We start from the raw sequence: 12066 nt of genomic DNA, 5'->3' as shown, positions 1-12066 counted from the left end.
TTTGGTGTGAGATTGTGACTAACGGAACAAAATGTACACAGTTGGGTGCTGCTATAGACCAGGTGATGGAATAGATGATGGAGATAGTATGCATAGGCAAATTGATGAAATGAGTGGAAGGAGGGTAATTATCATGGGGGACCCCAACTATGATAACATAGATTGGAAGGAGGAGAGGACACATGTGAGGAAGGAACTGGATTTTATCCAATTACTAAGGGATAACTATCTGAGACAGCATGTAATGGAAAATACTAAGGGTTCGAGAGTGCCTGACCTAGTAATAGCATCTGAGAATTTGACTGTAATGAATATGACCATGTTGCCACCTATTGGTGAGAGTGATCATAGGGTCTTGACCTGGGAGGTGGCTAAATGTGTGAAATTTTCGATTAAGACATGGTACATGTGGTATTACCATGCTGGCAAGTATGACAAGCTTACGAGATAACTTGGTTCAGTGCCATGGCATGTAAATCTGCACGGGCTGGATGTTGATAGGGCATGGGAAGTGGTCAGGAGCATTTGCAGGAGGTTATGGCTGACTGTATACCTAGAGTCTGAATAGAAAATCAAGTAGGGGTTAAAGGATGAATAACACCATTAAACTTGAGTTGCAGAAAAAGAAACAACTGTGGAAGGAATTTAAGGAGAAAGGTGCAGGCAAATGAACGGTATAATGCACAGGCCAGAAGGGTAACGAGTGTGGTAAGAAAAGCAAAAATGGATTATGAAAGGAAATTAGCCATGCAAGCTAAAGAGAATCCCAAACAGTTTTTTCAATATGCTGCTAGTAAAAGAAAAACTGTACATGTCATGATTTTAAGGAATGCCGATGGTAGGGAAGTCACTGAATCAGTTGATATAGTGGAATTACTGAGTGAGCACTTTGCAAGAGTATATCATCCAGGTGGTGACGTTGAAGGAAACATTAGTTTATATGGGAATTATGGTGAATGAAATGGAGGTGAATAGTCTACAGAACCTTAATGTGAATACATCTGTGGAATTGGATGGTTTAGTCCCAAAGGGGTGGAAAGAGGGGAAAATAGTTCCACTGCATACAGGAGGATCCAAGACTACTGTTGCAAATTACCGACCGATCAGCATATCAGAAGTCGCTGTCAAGGTCTTGGAGAAAGTAGTGAAGGGAAAAATACAGGAATGGAATGATAAAAATGAGATACCGTATGGGGACAGCATGGTTTTGTGAAGGGTAGATCATGCCTCTGTAACTTGCTCAGGTTTTATAACACAGTGACGGCTAAACTGGATAAGGGTAATGGGTTTACAGTTTTACTGCTGGGCCTGGTTAAGGCCTTTACCTAGATACCAGATGGAAGTCTAATCCGTAAACTGCAATATATAGTTGGTGAGATGGATAGGAGGGTAGTTGATGGAGAGATACCAGAGAGTAGTTTACCCAGGAGTAGAGTCCAAAAGACGGCCTGTGACTAGTGGTGTGCCACAGGATTCCGTTCTTGGACTGCTGCTGTTTAATTTGTTCATTAACGATATAGGGAAGGATCTGAGAGGAACGGTTTATTTCTTCACTGATGATGCTAAGTTGGGTAGGGCAATAGTGAATCAGAAGATGTCAAAATTTTGCAGGATGATTTGGATAGATTGGAGGTCTGGGCTAAGGAGAATGGATGTCAATTTAATGTAGCAAAATGTAAGGTTATGCATTTTGGGGTGAAAAGATTAGCAGCAGTATATCACATTGGTGGAACTGCACTCCAGGAGACTGATGAGGCCAGGGACTTGGAGTGGCTAAATCAGCTCATCAAATCATTTGGATGCTGAAGAATACTTTGACGAGCAGAGATAAGCAAGTTATTGTTCCTCTGTATCGAGCCTTGATAAGACCCCATCTTGATTACTGTGCCCAGATCTGGTCACCTAGGTTTTTTCTTGATGGGGAGGAGGTTGAGAGGATCCAGAGGCGAGTGACCAAGATGATAGCAGGTCTATGGAATGAACCTTATGAAAACAGGTTGAAGATTTGTGGGTTGCAGAAATTGGTTGATAGGCAGAAAAGGGGCGATATGATTGAGACATTCAAATTGCTGAAGGGTTTGCATAGGATTAATTCAGAGGATATTTTTGAGAACAGGACTGGTGGTGGGAGGACTAGGGGACATCCATGGAAGCTGGGCAAGAGTGTGGTTAATAAGGGTTAGAGCTGGGTTTTTTACTTTTAGAGTGGTGAATGAGTGGAATAAGCTGCCTGAGTCTGTTGTGGGTGCTATGACAGTGAATGAGTCAAGGCAAAGTATGATAGATACTGTGTCAATGTCAAATAGTTGTGATGGACATGATGTTCAGGGCCTCCCTCGATGAATCTAAGGACTCCTTGGAGTTGCCCGTAATAATAATAATTACCAGATTAATGTGGATGAGATTTTTCATAGAATATCTGGAGACAGTAGAACAAGAGGCGATCCCTGGAAGCTGTATAAGGGTTTGAGGAGTAGATTTTTTGCATGGAATGGAGAGTGGCAGGTGACTGGAATGTATTGAGTGTTGCGAGTGCAGGGACAGTGAATGCATTTAAATTGAGGTACATGTGGGAGTGGGACCTCCCATAATGAGTCTGTTGACTCCATGGAGATCTGTTAATAATAAATAATAATAATCTAATCTCGCTCAAAATTTCCTTTACTGGAATTGCGGGACTCACCCATTGTCTTTACCATTCACTCTAAACACCTCTGAATCTTTATTATTATTATCATCAACATTTGACCACAATGAGTCTCTGACTCCAGAGACTCATCGTGGGAGGTACTCACTATTGCATACAATGCTCATCAAACTGCATCTCAAACTGATTCAATGTGTCCACAACATACTCAGGCAATGCATTCCACTCACCAACCACCCTCCATGCAAAGAACCTGCTTCTCACTCCTTTGCTCACACCTTCCTTATACAGTTTCCAGCAATGGCCTTTTGTTCTACTCCCCTCTCCCATTCTATAAAAATCTCTTCCATGTCTACCTGATAACCCCTCACCAGCTTATACATCTCAATCTCTCAATCATATCTCACCTCTTTCTCCTATTCACAAGGCTCTGCAACTTACATTCTCTCAATCTGTCCTCGTACTCCACATTCCAAAGACCACTGACTACCTATGTGAATCTTCTCTGTACCCTTTCCAACATATCATCGTCACCATGAAAACCTGGCAACCAAATCTGTGCACAATAATCCATATGAGGCCTGATCAAGGCCTTATATAACGGAATCATAACCTCTCTATTTCTGGATGTCAGGGTTCTCCGCATCATTGCCATTATTCGATGTGATGTCTTCACAACCTGTGCAATGTGTCCCCTGAATTTCAGGTCCTTGTCCACCATCACTCCTAGATCTCTCATCTCCTCTACTTCTGTTTAAGTTTCCCCACCAAGTGCATGCTTTGCATCCCATTGTTGCTTACCAAATCTCAAAATCTTACATTTGGCAACATTGAATTGACAGTTCCATTTACCTGTCCATTCATGCAATCTATTCAAGTCCTCTTGTAAGGCATTAACAGCAGCCTAATTGTGCATTGCTCTCCCCAGTTTTGCACCATCTGCAAACAGCTGGATATCACTAGTTAAACCCGACCCAACATCATTAACATATTGAACATCAATGTCCCCAAACCTGACCCCTGCAACACACCACTGGTGACCTTTCTCTTTCAAGATACTGCACCCCCATATACTACTTTCTGATACTTTACTAACTATTATAATAACGGAATTAACTCACATAAATTATTCTTTATTCGTATTTTCACCTGAGTATCACAGGCATCATCAGTACAGGTACAAGGCTAATAAAACAATAACTGTTATATTCACAAAGCACCACCTAAGTAGCTAAGGTTAAATTTCCTAAATTTATTTAATTATTATTACTATTTATTTATTTTTAATAATTTAAATTTAATTATTCAATTATAATAATTTAAAAAAATAAACAAATAAAGAAAAATAAAAAAAAATTTTACTTCTTTTTTTATAAATATATATATACAGGGTGTTCGGGATAAATTTGACATATTTATAATTAATTATATTTTTCCGTAAGTTACATGTATTAACACACACTTCTCTTCATTTAAAAGTTTGGACCCTTCTTCATTCATATACAAGATGTCAGAAAGGATGGATAGCTGGAACCCACCTGAATCATGGAAGAGAATAACTTGTATCATGATGATTCGTGCCCGCCATCAAAATAAGGATATTACGACTGCTGCCCAATGCTCCCTGAATACAGTAAAAACAATCAAGCATGAACTAGAGACTTGCAATGGTGACTACGAGGATGTAGCAAGAAGAAAGATCCCTAGCAAACGATCTGATTGCGTTCGTACAGCAGAATTCCTCGCAAATCTGCAGGAACAGGTGTTGAAGAACCCTGGCATTGGAATTCGGGCTTTGTTCATGGAGTTGCTAACTGTAGTCAAGCCCTGGATAACAAGGGTAGCCAATGGTAGGCCGTATGTATGGCAGCAGGATTCGGCCCCTTGCCACACCTCTGGGAAAAGTCAAAAATGGTTGTCTGAAAATTTCTACGACTTCACCAGTCCAAATGTTTGGCCTCCAAACTCCCCAGACCTTAACCCCATGGATTATTTTGTATGGGGCGCAGTTGAAAAAGACACCAATCGCACTTCCAGTAATACAAAAGCCCAGTTAATGGATAAAATTAAAACAGTTTTTGCGGCCCTTCCCAGGGAGACTGTAGCATCAGCTTGTTCGAGGTTCCGAAGCAGAATTGAAGCTGTGATCGATGCTAATGGTGGTTATTTTGAGTAAATCTTGTTGATAGTATTGTAATTAACTCTGCCTGTAATGTTTTTTTGTCAATTCATTAAATTTAATAGATACAAAGAAGATTTTCTTTTTCCTTACGAAACTGTCAAATTTATCCCGAACACCCTGTATATATATATATATATATATATATATATATGTGTGTGTGTGTGTGTGTGTGTATACAATTAAGTTAGGAAAGATTTGCTGCTTTATAAAGTACTATCTCCCAGAAGGAGGAAAGACGTAGACCATCAGATCTGTTTATGTTAGGGGAGTGAAGTAATGTTTCACATGTTTCTTTGAATAGCCGTTCCATTAGGAACTGACTTTTGTCTTGTTCCACTTAACTCTATGTCTGGTATTGATGGCATGTTCTGCAATTCCAGACTGTTCGGGTTCAAGGTACTGGATGTACGACTGGTGTTCTTCTAACCGGACCTGAGCAGATCTTCCTGTTTGTCCGAAATATGATAATCCAGATGAGCAGGGAATCTGGTAGACACCTGGATAGCTGAGATGTGGGAGCTTGTCCTTTGGAGACATTAGGAATGTGGAGATTTTTCTGATGGGTCAAAAAGCCACACAGATATTTAGTGGTTTTAGCACCTTAGCTATGTGTTCACTAACTCCGTGTACATAGGGAATAGGTATACGTGTAGGTTCTTCTGTATTTGAAGAGATACTGGAGCACAACTACTTGAAGCTCTTTTTATGAAGGACTTCTTATAGCCATTGGATATGAAGGAGGAATTAATATACTGTAATTCTTTTTGTAAACGTTCTTCTGAAGAACAAAAGGAGTTGGCTCTATGAACTAGTGTTTTTATAGTACCTGCCCTTTTGCTGGGATGGTGATGTGATTCAGCGTGGATGTACTGGCCTGTATGAGTGTCTTTCCTATAGACTGTGAATTGTAGATAACCATCTGGTTGGCAAAGAATCAAGAGGTCTAGAAAGGCTAACTGCTTATTTACTTCTACTTCTAGGGTGAACTGGATCCTTGGATGAAGTGCATTAATTTTTGAGAGAAACTGTTGTAGTTCTTCTGAGGTGCCCTTCCATATGGCAAAAATGTTGTCCACATATCTGAACCAAATGTTAGGTCTGGGTGTAATGTTGTCAAAGATACGCTGTTTGAAATGCTCCATGAAGTAGTTGGCAATAGCAGGAGAATTCCGTTATTATAACAGTTAGTAATATGTCTACTCACGGTATTTCCTTACTGAAATTTCTGATACCTATCTGACAGCCAGTCACTGATCCAACACATAAGTCTGTTATCCAATCCCATCTGTTTCAATTTATTTAAGAGCTTGTCATGTGGCAGTCTATCAAAAGCCTTTGCAAAATCCAAGTACACCACTGTATATGTAACTCCTCTGTCCAAGATATTTGTCACCTTGTTATAGTATAAGTAAGTTAATGAAACATGATCTCCCCTTAACAAACCCATGCTGATAACCAAAGAGAATACTGCTGTTATCAACCCATTTCTGTATCCTACTCTCACCAATCTCTCCAGGACCTTCACCACAACTCCAGATATGCAGACTGGCCTATTATTTGAAGCTACAGCCTTATCACCGCCTTCATCAGTGGAACAATTTTACCCTCCTTCCACTCTCTTGGAACCTTTGCTGTTGCAAAACTCTTATTAAACAACCGTGCCAATGCTACTGCCAGTTCCCTGGAATATTCCCTTAAGATGTGTGGTGATATGTCATCAAATCCTATCACCATATTAACATCAAGGTTATTTATTTCTTCAAATACCTCCTGCTCACTCACAATGAAGCTATCCTCTCCTATGTCCTCTACACTTAAGTTCCCCATGATTCCACCCTGATCAGGATGAAACACACTTATAAATTGATCACTGAATACCTCAACAATGTTTTCTGCAGCAGTTACCATTCTACCACTTTCATCCCTTAACTTCATCTTTCCATGATCATTCTTCCTTCTACTTGCCACATATCTAAAAAACTCTCTAGGATATTTTGTAGCCTGATTTGCTAATTTCTGCTCATACTCTACTTTTGTTTTCCTTACTAAGTGAGTCACTCTCCTGGCTTATTCTTTATATTGTTCATGTGACTGATTACCATTATTCATCTTATACTTCCTCCAAAGATTTTCTTTTTCCAGATTTCATGCTTAAGATCCAAATTCATCCATTTTACACCTACCTTATTCAGCCTTTTGGGATACATTCGTACATTGATGCTGTTATGTATTTCTTTGTAAATTCCCATGCAGCATTTATTTCCTTACAGCTCAACTCCTCGTTCCATGTTATAGCTCAAAGTTGTCACCTAAGCTTGTCATAATCACCAGCCTTATAATTCTACATATATATTCTTTCATTGCAAAAGCCTGCATATGACTAGCCACAACACAGGTGATTACTTCATGATCACTTTCACCAACTGGAGGAAAATGTGGAACCCCTTTAACAATTAAATCCTCTGATGAATTGATCAGATCTAGAACTCGTGATCCTCACGTGCCTTCCTTTACGTGATGCCTGAGATAATTCTCTCTCAAGTACTTGAGAAATTCATTTCATTATTCCCAAATGCTATCTCCTCATTCCAATCTATACTGCCATAATTAAAATCACCAATAATAATTACCCTTCCTTTGTTCACTAATCAAAGTTGTTTATACATTTCTTCATCACCACCTTCCACATTCCCAGGCCTATAGCAACATCCAACTAAATATGTCTTCCTTTCCTCCATGTTACACCACACTACCTCATAACCATTGCCACTATTTCCCCCTTTCATGTCTACCTTATGCGGACTTAATTCCCCTGCTATCATCAGCAGCACTCCCACCTCTCCCTTCCTGCCCTTTCTATCCTCAAGAAAAATACCGTACCTTTCCATTTCTATTCCCATGACAATATCATCTTCATTCAACCATGTTTCACTCATTCCAATGATTTTGGGATGAATAAACTCAATCACTGAAACCATTTCATCCCCTTTATTTCTAATACTTCTGGCATTTGTAAACAAACACATCAGTTCATTTTTAGGTCTATAGCCAGTCCTATCCAAGTCATATGTTGGTTGTGATTTCCCCACTATACCTGCTAAATCACCTTTATCACTGCTTACCACATATACCTGCTCAGTCTCCACTTCTCCACCCACATTGCAATATACTCCATCTTCATATACACATTCACTGCCACTTTAACCATTCACTCTCTCTCTATGCGATGTCTCCCTGTCCACCAAATCTCCCCCGTTTCCCTGTTCCTCTTGTATTTCCGTTCTCCCTTCCTCTGTCACACTACTAGAGTTTCCACTGCCAAGCGCTGCTGTCTCTTCAGTACCACTCTCTTGATTTTTCTCTTCATCTCTTCCTTCTGATCTCTGGCACGCATCACACACTGTACTTCCACACACTATACTTTCATCCAGCAACACTTTCTCCGGCACACTCACTCCAAAGCCTCTCTCAAACACATGCCATACATCCACAAACTTCACTCTTCTCCTCACACAGCTCTGCCAAAATACCATTCATGATTTTGGCTCTCCGTCGCAACTCATCATCATCATACTTAAGTAACACACTGACAACCTTTTCTACTACACTGTTATTTTTCACTCTTCTCAATAGCCTCCTGATATTTGTTCTCACATCCTTCTTATGTCCAGTCAGATCATTCGTCCCTACAATCACAACTGATCTCTCGCTCATTTCTTCCTCATGTCCAACGCCTTAATTATCGTACTCATTCTCCCACCCAGATAGCAGACCTTATGGACTCTGTCAGAAACTAGTCCTCTAATTATGGAGTCTCCATATACTGCTATCCTGGAATCACTCGTCACGTCTTTTACTCTTTGTTCTTTCATTCTGATTTCTTGCATACTTTCATTAATTTCCACTAGAAGCCTAACATCACTCAACATATTCATTTCATTTTTCATTTCCAATATCTGTTTCAATAAATCTTGCATTCCGACAACTTCACTCTTTATCTCGTTACCTCTCGTTTGGCTGCACTTTAGTTCCTTTTCCTCATTCATACTTTCTTTCACCCCCTTATCACTAACTTTCGCTTGTACATCTTTGCATTCTTTCACTCCTTCAGTTTTCTAACTTTCGTTTCACTTCCGTTTTTCGCAACTTCTTCCATAACTTTTGCTTCTACACTTTTGCATTCTTTTACTCCCTCAGTTTCTCTTGCTTTCGTTTCATTTCCGTTTCTTTCAGGTACACTATCTTTTCAGTCAGTTTTGCATTCTGTGTATCATGGTCCAACTTATCACACTTGTGACAAATCCATACTTTCTCTCATCTTTTGCTCATTCTCTCCCTCTCCACAAAGACATCTCTTACATTCAGCCATGCATACATATCGCACTCAGGACATTAAATCAGTTTTGAAAAGTCTATGCCGCCAATGCTACTCAACTTTTGTGGCATTTGCCTAGTAGTACCAGTCGACGCCTGCGTGGTTGACCTCCTGACCGGCATTGTGTGATATTTAAAATGGCAATTTAGACAAATAATTCTGATAAAATTCACACCAAAAATCACTCAGACACACTTTGTTTTTAAAAATAAATAATGAAACGCTAAAATTTATGAAACACTGCCAATTATTATTCAAAATAGCACTTGTTTTTCCGGAGCTCTTTCTGACACTACACAACTTATGACTGAAGCAGGATTTTCTGCAGCCCCAGCAATTATATTAACAATAAATTATATTTTTGTTTGCATCTTTATTTTAGGTGGTCATGAACAAACTAAACATTGCACATAAAGTATCTTCATGACAGAGGTTATTTGTATATACAGCACCAGGACAAACTGAGTTCATATCAACTCATCCTAATATCCATAATACAGAGCATACTCCCTTCTCAGGTAAAGGTAAAGCAACAATGCATTATTGGAATTGGGAAGGGTCATTATCAAGCCTGCTTTCAACTTTTGAGGTATCATCAGAAGGGAGCTAAGCCTGTGAAGACAGTAAGATACAGGAGGCGTGGGGGGGGGGGGGGATCTGGAAAGTAAAACACCTAAAACAAAACAAAAATAAATTAATTTTATGATCCTAAAAGAAATAGAACAAATTGTTACAATTTGATGAAACACGAGGATTAAAGGGTTTTAAGATATGTTCTTTTTTGTGGTTATATCAGTTGCTTTAATATCATTTTTGTTCTAGGTGTTTATCAGAACTTTAAAGATCCCCTCCCCATGTATAACTCAACTGCTGAATGGTTTGAATCAGCAATTTGTAATAATAATAATAATAATAATAATAATAAAAAAATGGCAGTAGTATATTTATGTATAATCAACACTGCTAACTGCCTTGCAGTAAAATTTCTTTTAGAAGTTTTCAAGGAGAACCGGCCTTCAGGAATACGGGGGTACAAATATATTTTTAATCTATTCCTCACTGGAATTTCTGCATAACATATCAAAAATTAAACTAATAGTAATGCTTTCTTACCACCTGGTGATAATTGAAAATGTTTCTTTTGTGATTTATGCTTCAAGCTTCCAAATGTACATTCTTTCTGAGATCGCTTTTCATCGAAGCATTTGGCCTTTTCTGTATCTTTCATGTCACTGACAAGGCACACAGTATTTAATTCGCAGGAATCTTGAGTATCACTATCATAATCTCCATGTTTTTCAGTGTCCACAGGTGAAGAATCAAAAGTAAAACAAGTTTTATCTGAAAGTAAAAGAAATTCAATGTTCTTTTGTATTCATTCAGTTTTCCTCACCGAAACATGTAGCTTGGAAAAAAAAATGACACGTGTCAGAGAAATATCCCATTTTTATTTGATAAATATAGAACAAACAAAAAAGTTTGCTTAAAAGTAGTACAAAACAGTAAGTTACTGGGTATGCTACCTACCTAGTTCCCCTTTCAATCTATTTTTGACATGCTCATCAGCAAAAAAACATTCCTACAAGAAACACTGCCAAATGGCATAAATACTCTCAACATACTATGTAAAACTTGCTGTCTCTTAAATCCTTTATTATTTTTCTTTGAAAGGGAGGACATTTACTGATAAAATCTACTCAGCACATAGCCGAGGTGTTTAATGTCAACAGCATTATATTTGTGAGATGAAAAAAAAAAAAATGTTAATTCTATGTGCCTAAAATGCTGTTCAGATCTGCAACAAGTAGCATCTTTCCATTCTTCTTGCTGAGAAAAAATATCCCAAAAAAGCACATATAATGGGATATATTTTTCTCAGCAAGCAATTCACTTGCAGTGATCTAACAACATGATTATTTGCAGGGTTTTATCAAAGTACAGTCTTGGAACTGCTCATGCAACAGTCAGTTGCATGAGCATTCCAAAGAGCAGGCAAGAAAGGACTCACTTGGTAAGGGTAGCAAAAGTGCAGTATAAGCAACAATTAACTAATCAGGCCATAAAAATACTAGGGAGTTTTTTTGATATGTGACCAGTAGAAGAAAAATTTTGGAAGGATGATACTAATGAGTGAAAATGGTAGAATGATGATACTAATGAGTGAAAATGGTAGAATGATAACCAGTGAGAAGGATATAGCTGAGACATTAAATGAGCAATTCGTAAAAATATTTCATCCTTGTAAATGTGACATCACACAGAACTTGAGCAGTGAGAAGGAAGTAGGAGTTGATAGTGGTTGAGTAGGTATATGAGAAATCCTCCTCTAAATAGGGCATGGAGATTTGCCCCATTAGAGGAGGATTTCCACTCCCAAAACATAAAAGAAGCTAGAGCAGTTACCCGTTCTAAACACAACCTCAAAGAAATCAAGGATTAATTCTAGCTGATATTTGGAAGCTCATAAGACCCTCATAAGATCATTAAGCATGCCAGAGTTAAATTTCGCTGCTAATTACAGAACGTTCCTGCATAACAACAGTTGACATCATACATGCTCTATGCATTTGATGTACATGTTCTTCTATATAAAAAAATACAATTGCATTCCGTTCATTCCTTCATGAGCAGTTGTTTTGTATCTCTTTTATACACTCTGACAAAGCCGGACAGCTAAGTTGGCGAAACGTGTTGCCGTTTTTTTACTTAGCACCAATTATTAAAATCCTTCGGCCAATATACAACCCAGTTCATGTTAATTTCTTGCATTAATATAACCATATTTATAAAGATTGTAAAAAGAGTCTTTCAAGTCTGTATTTGCTGTGATAGATCATTGTGGTTTCCTTCCATCTGATTCTG

General features: G+C 38.5%; 1 protein-coding gene across 1 annotated transcript in view; it reads right to left on the bottom strand.

Moving 5' to 3' along the window:
• The window catches only part of LOC150102779 (uncharacterized), a 316217-nt gene that overhangs the window by 26159 nt on the left and 277992 nt on the right, over positions 1-12066 (bottom strand). Inside the window, exon 8 of the mRNA XM_090398740.1 lies at positions 10318-10545. Within this exon, the coding sequence (XP_090254866.1) occupies positions 10318-10545 (228 nt within the window). The remainder of the gene's footprint in view (positions 1-10317; positions 10546-12066) is intronic.

The sequence above is a fragment of the Typopeltis vanoorti genome, chromosome 10, assembly GCF_054136105.1.
Source record: "Typopeltis vanoorti isolate ZY-2024b chromosome 10, IOZ_Tvanoo_1.0, whole genome shotgun sequence".
NCBI lineage: Eukaryota > Metazoa > Arthropoda > Arachnida > Uropygi > Thelyphonidae > Typopeltis > Typopeltis vanoorti.
The sequence above is the reverse complement of the archived record's forward strand: the minus strand, read 5'-3'. Positions and strand labels throughout refer to the sequence as shown.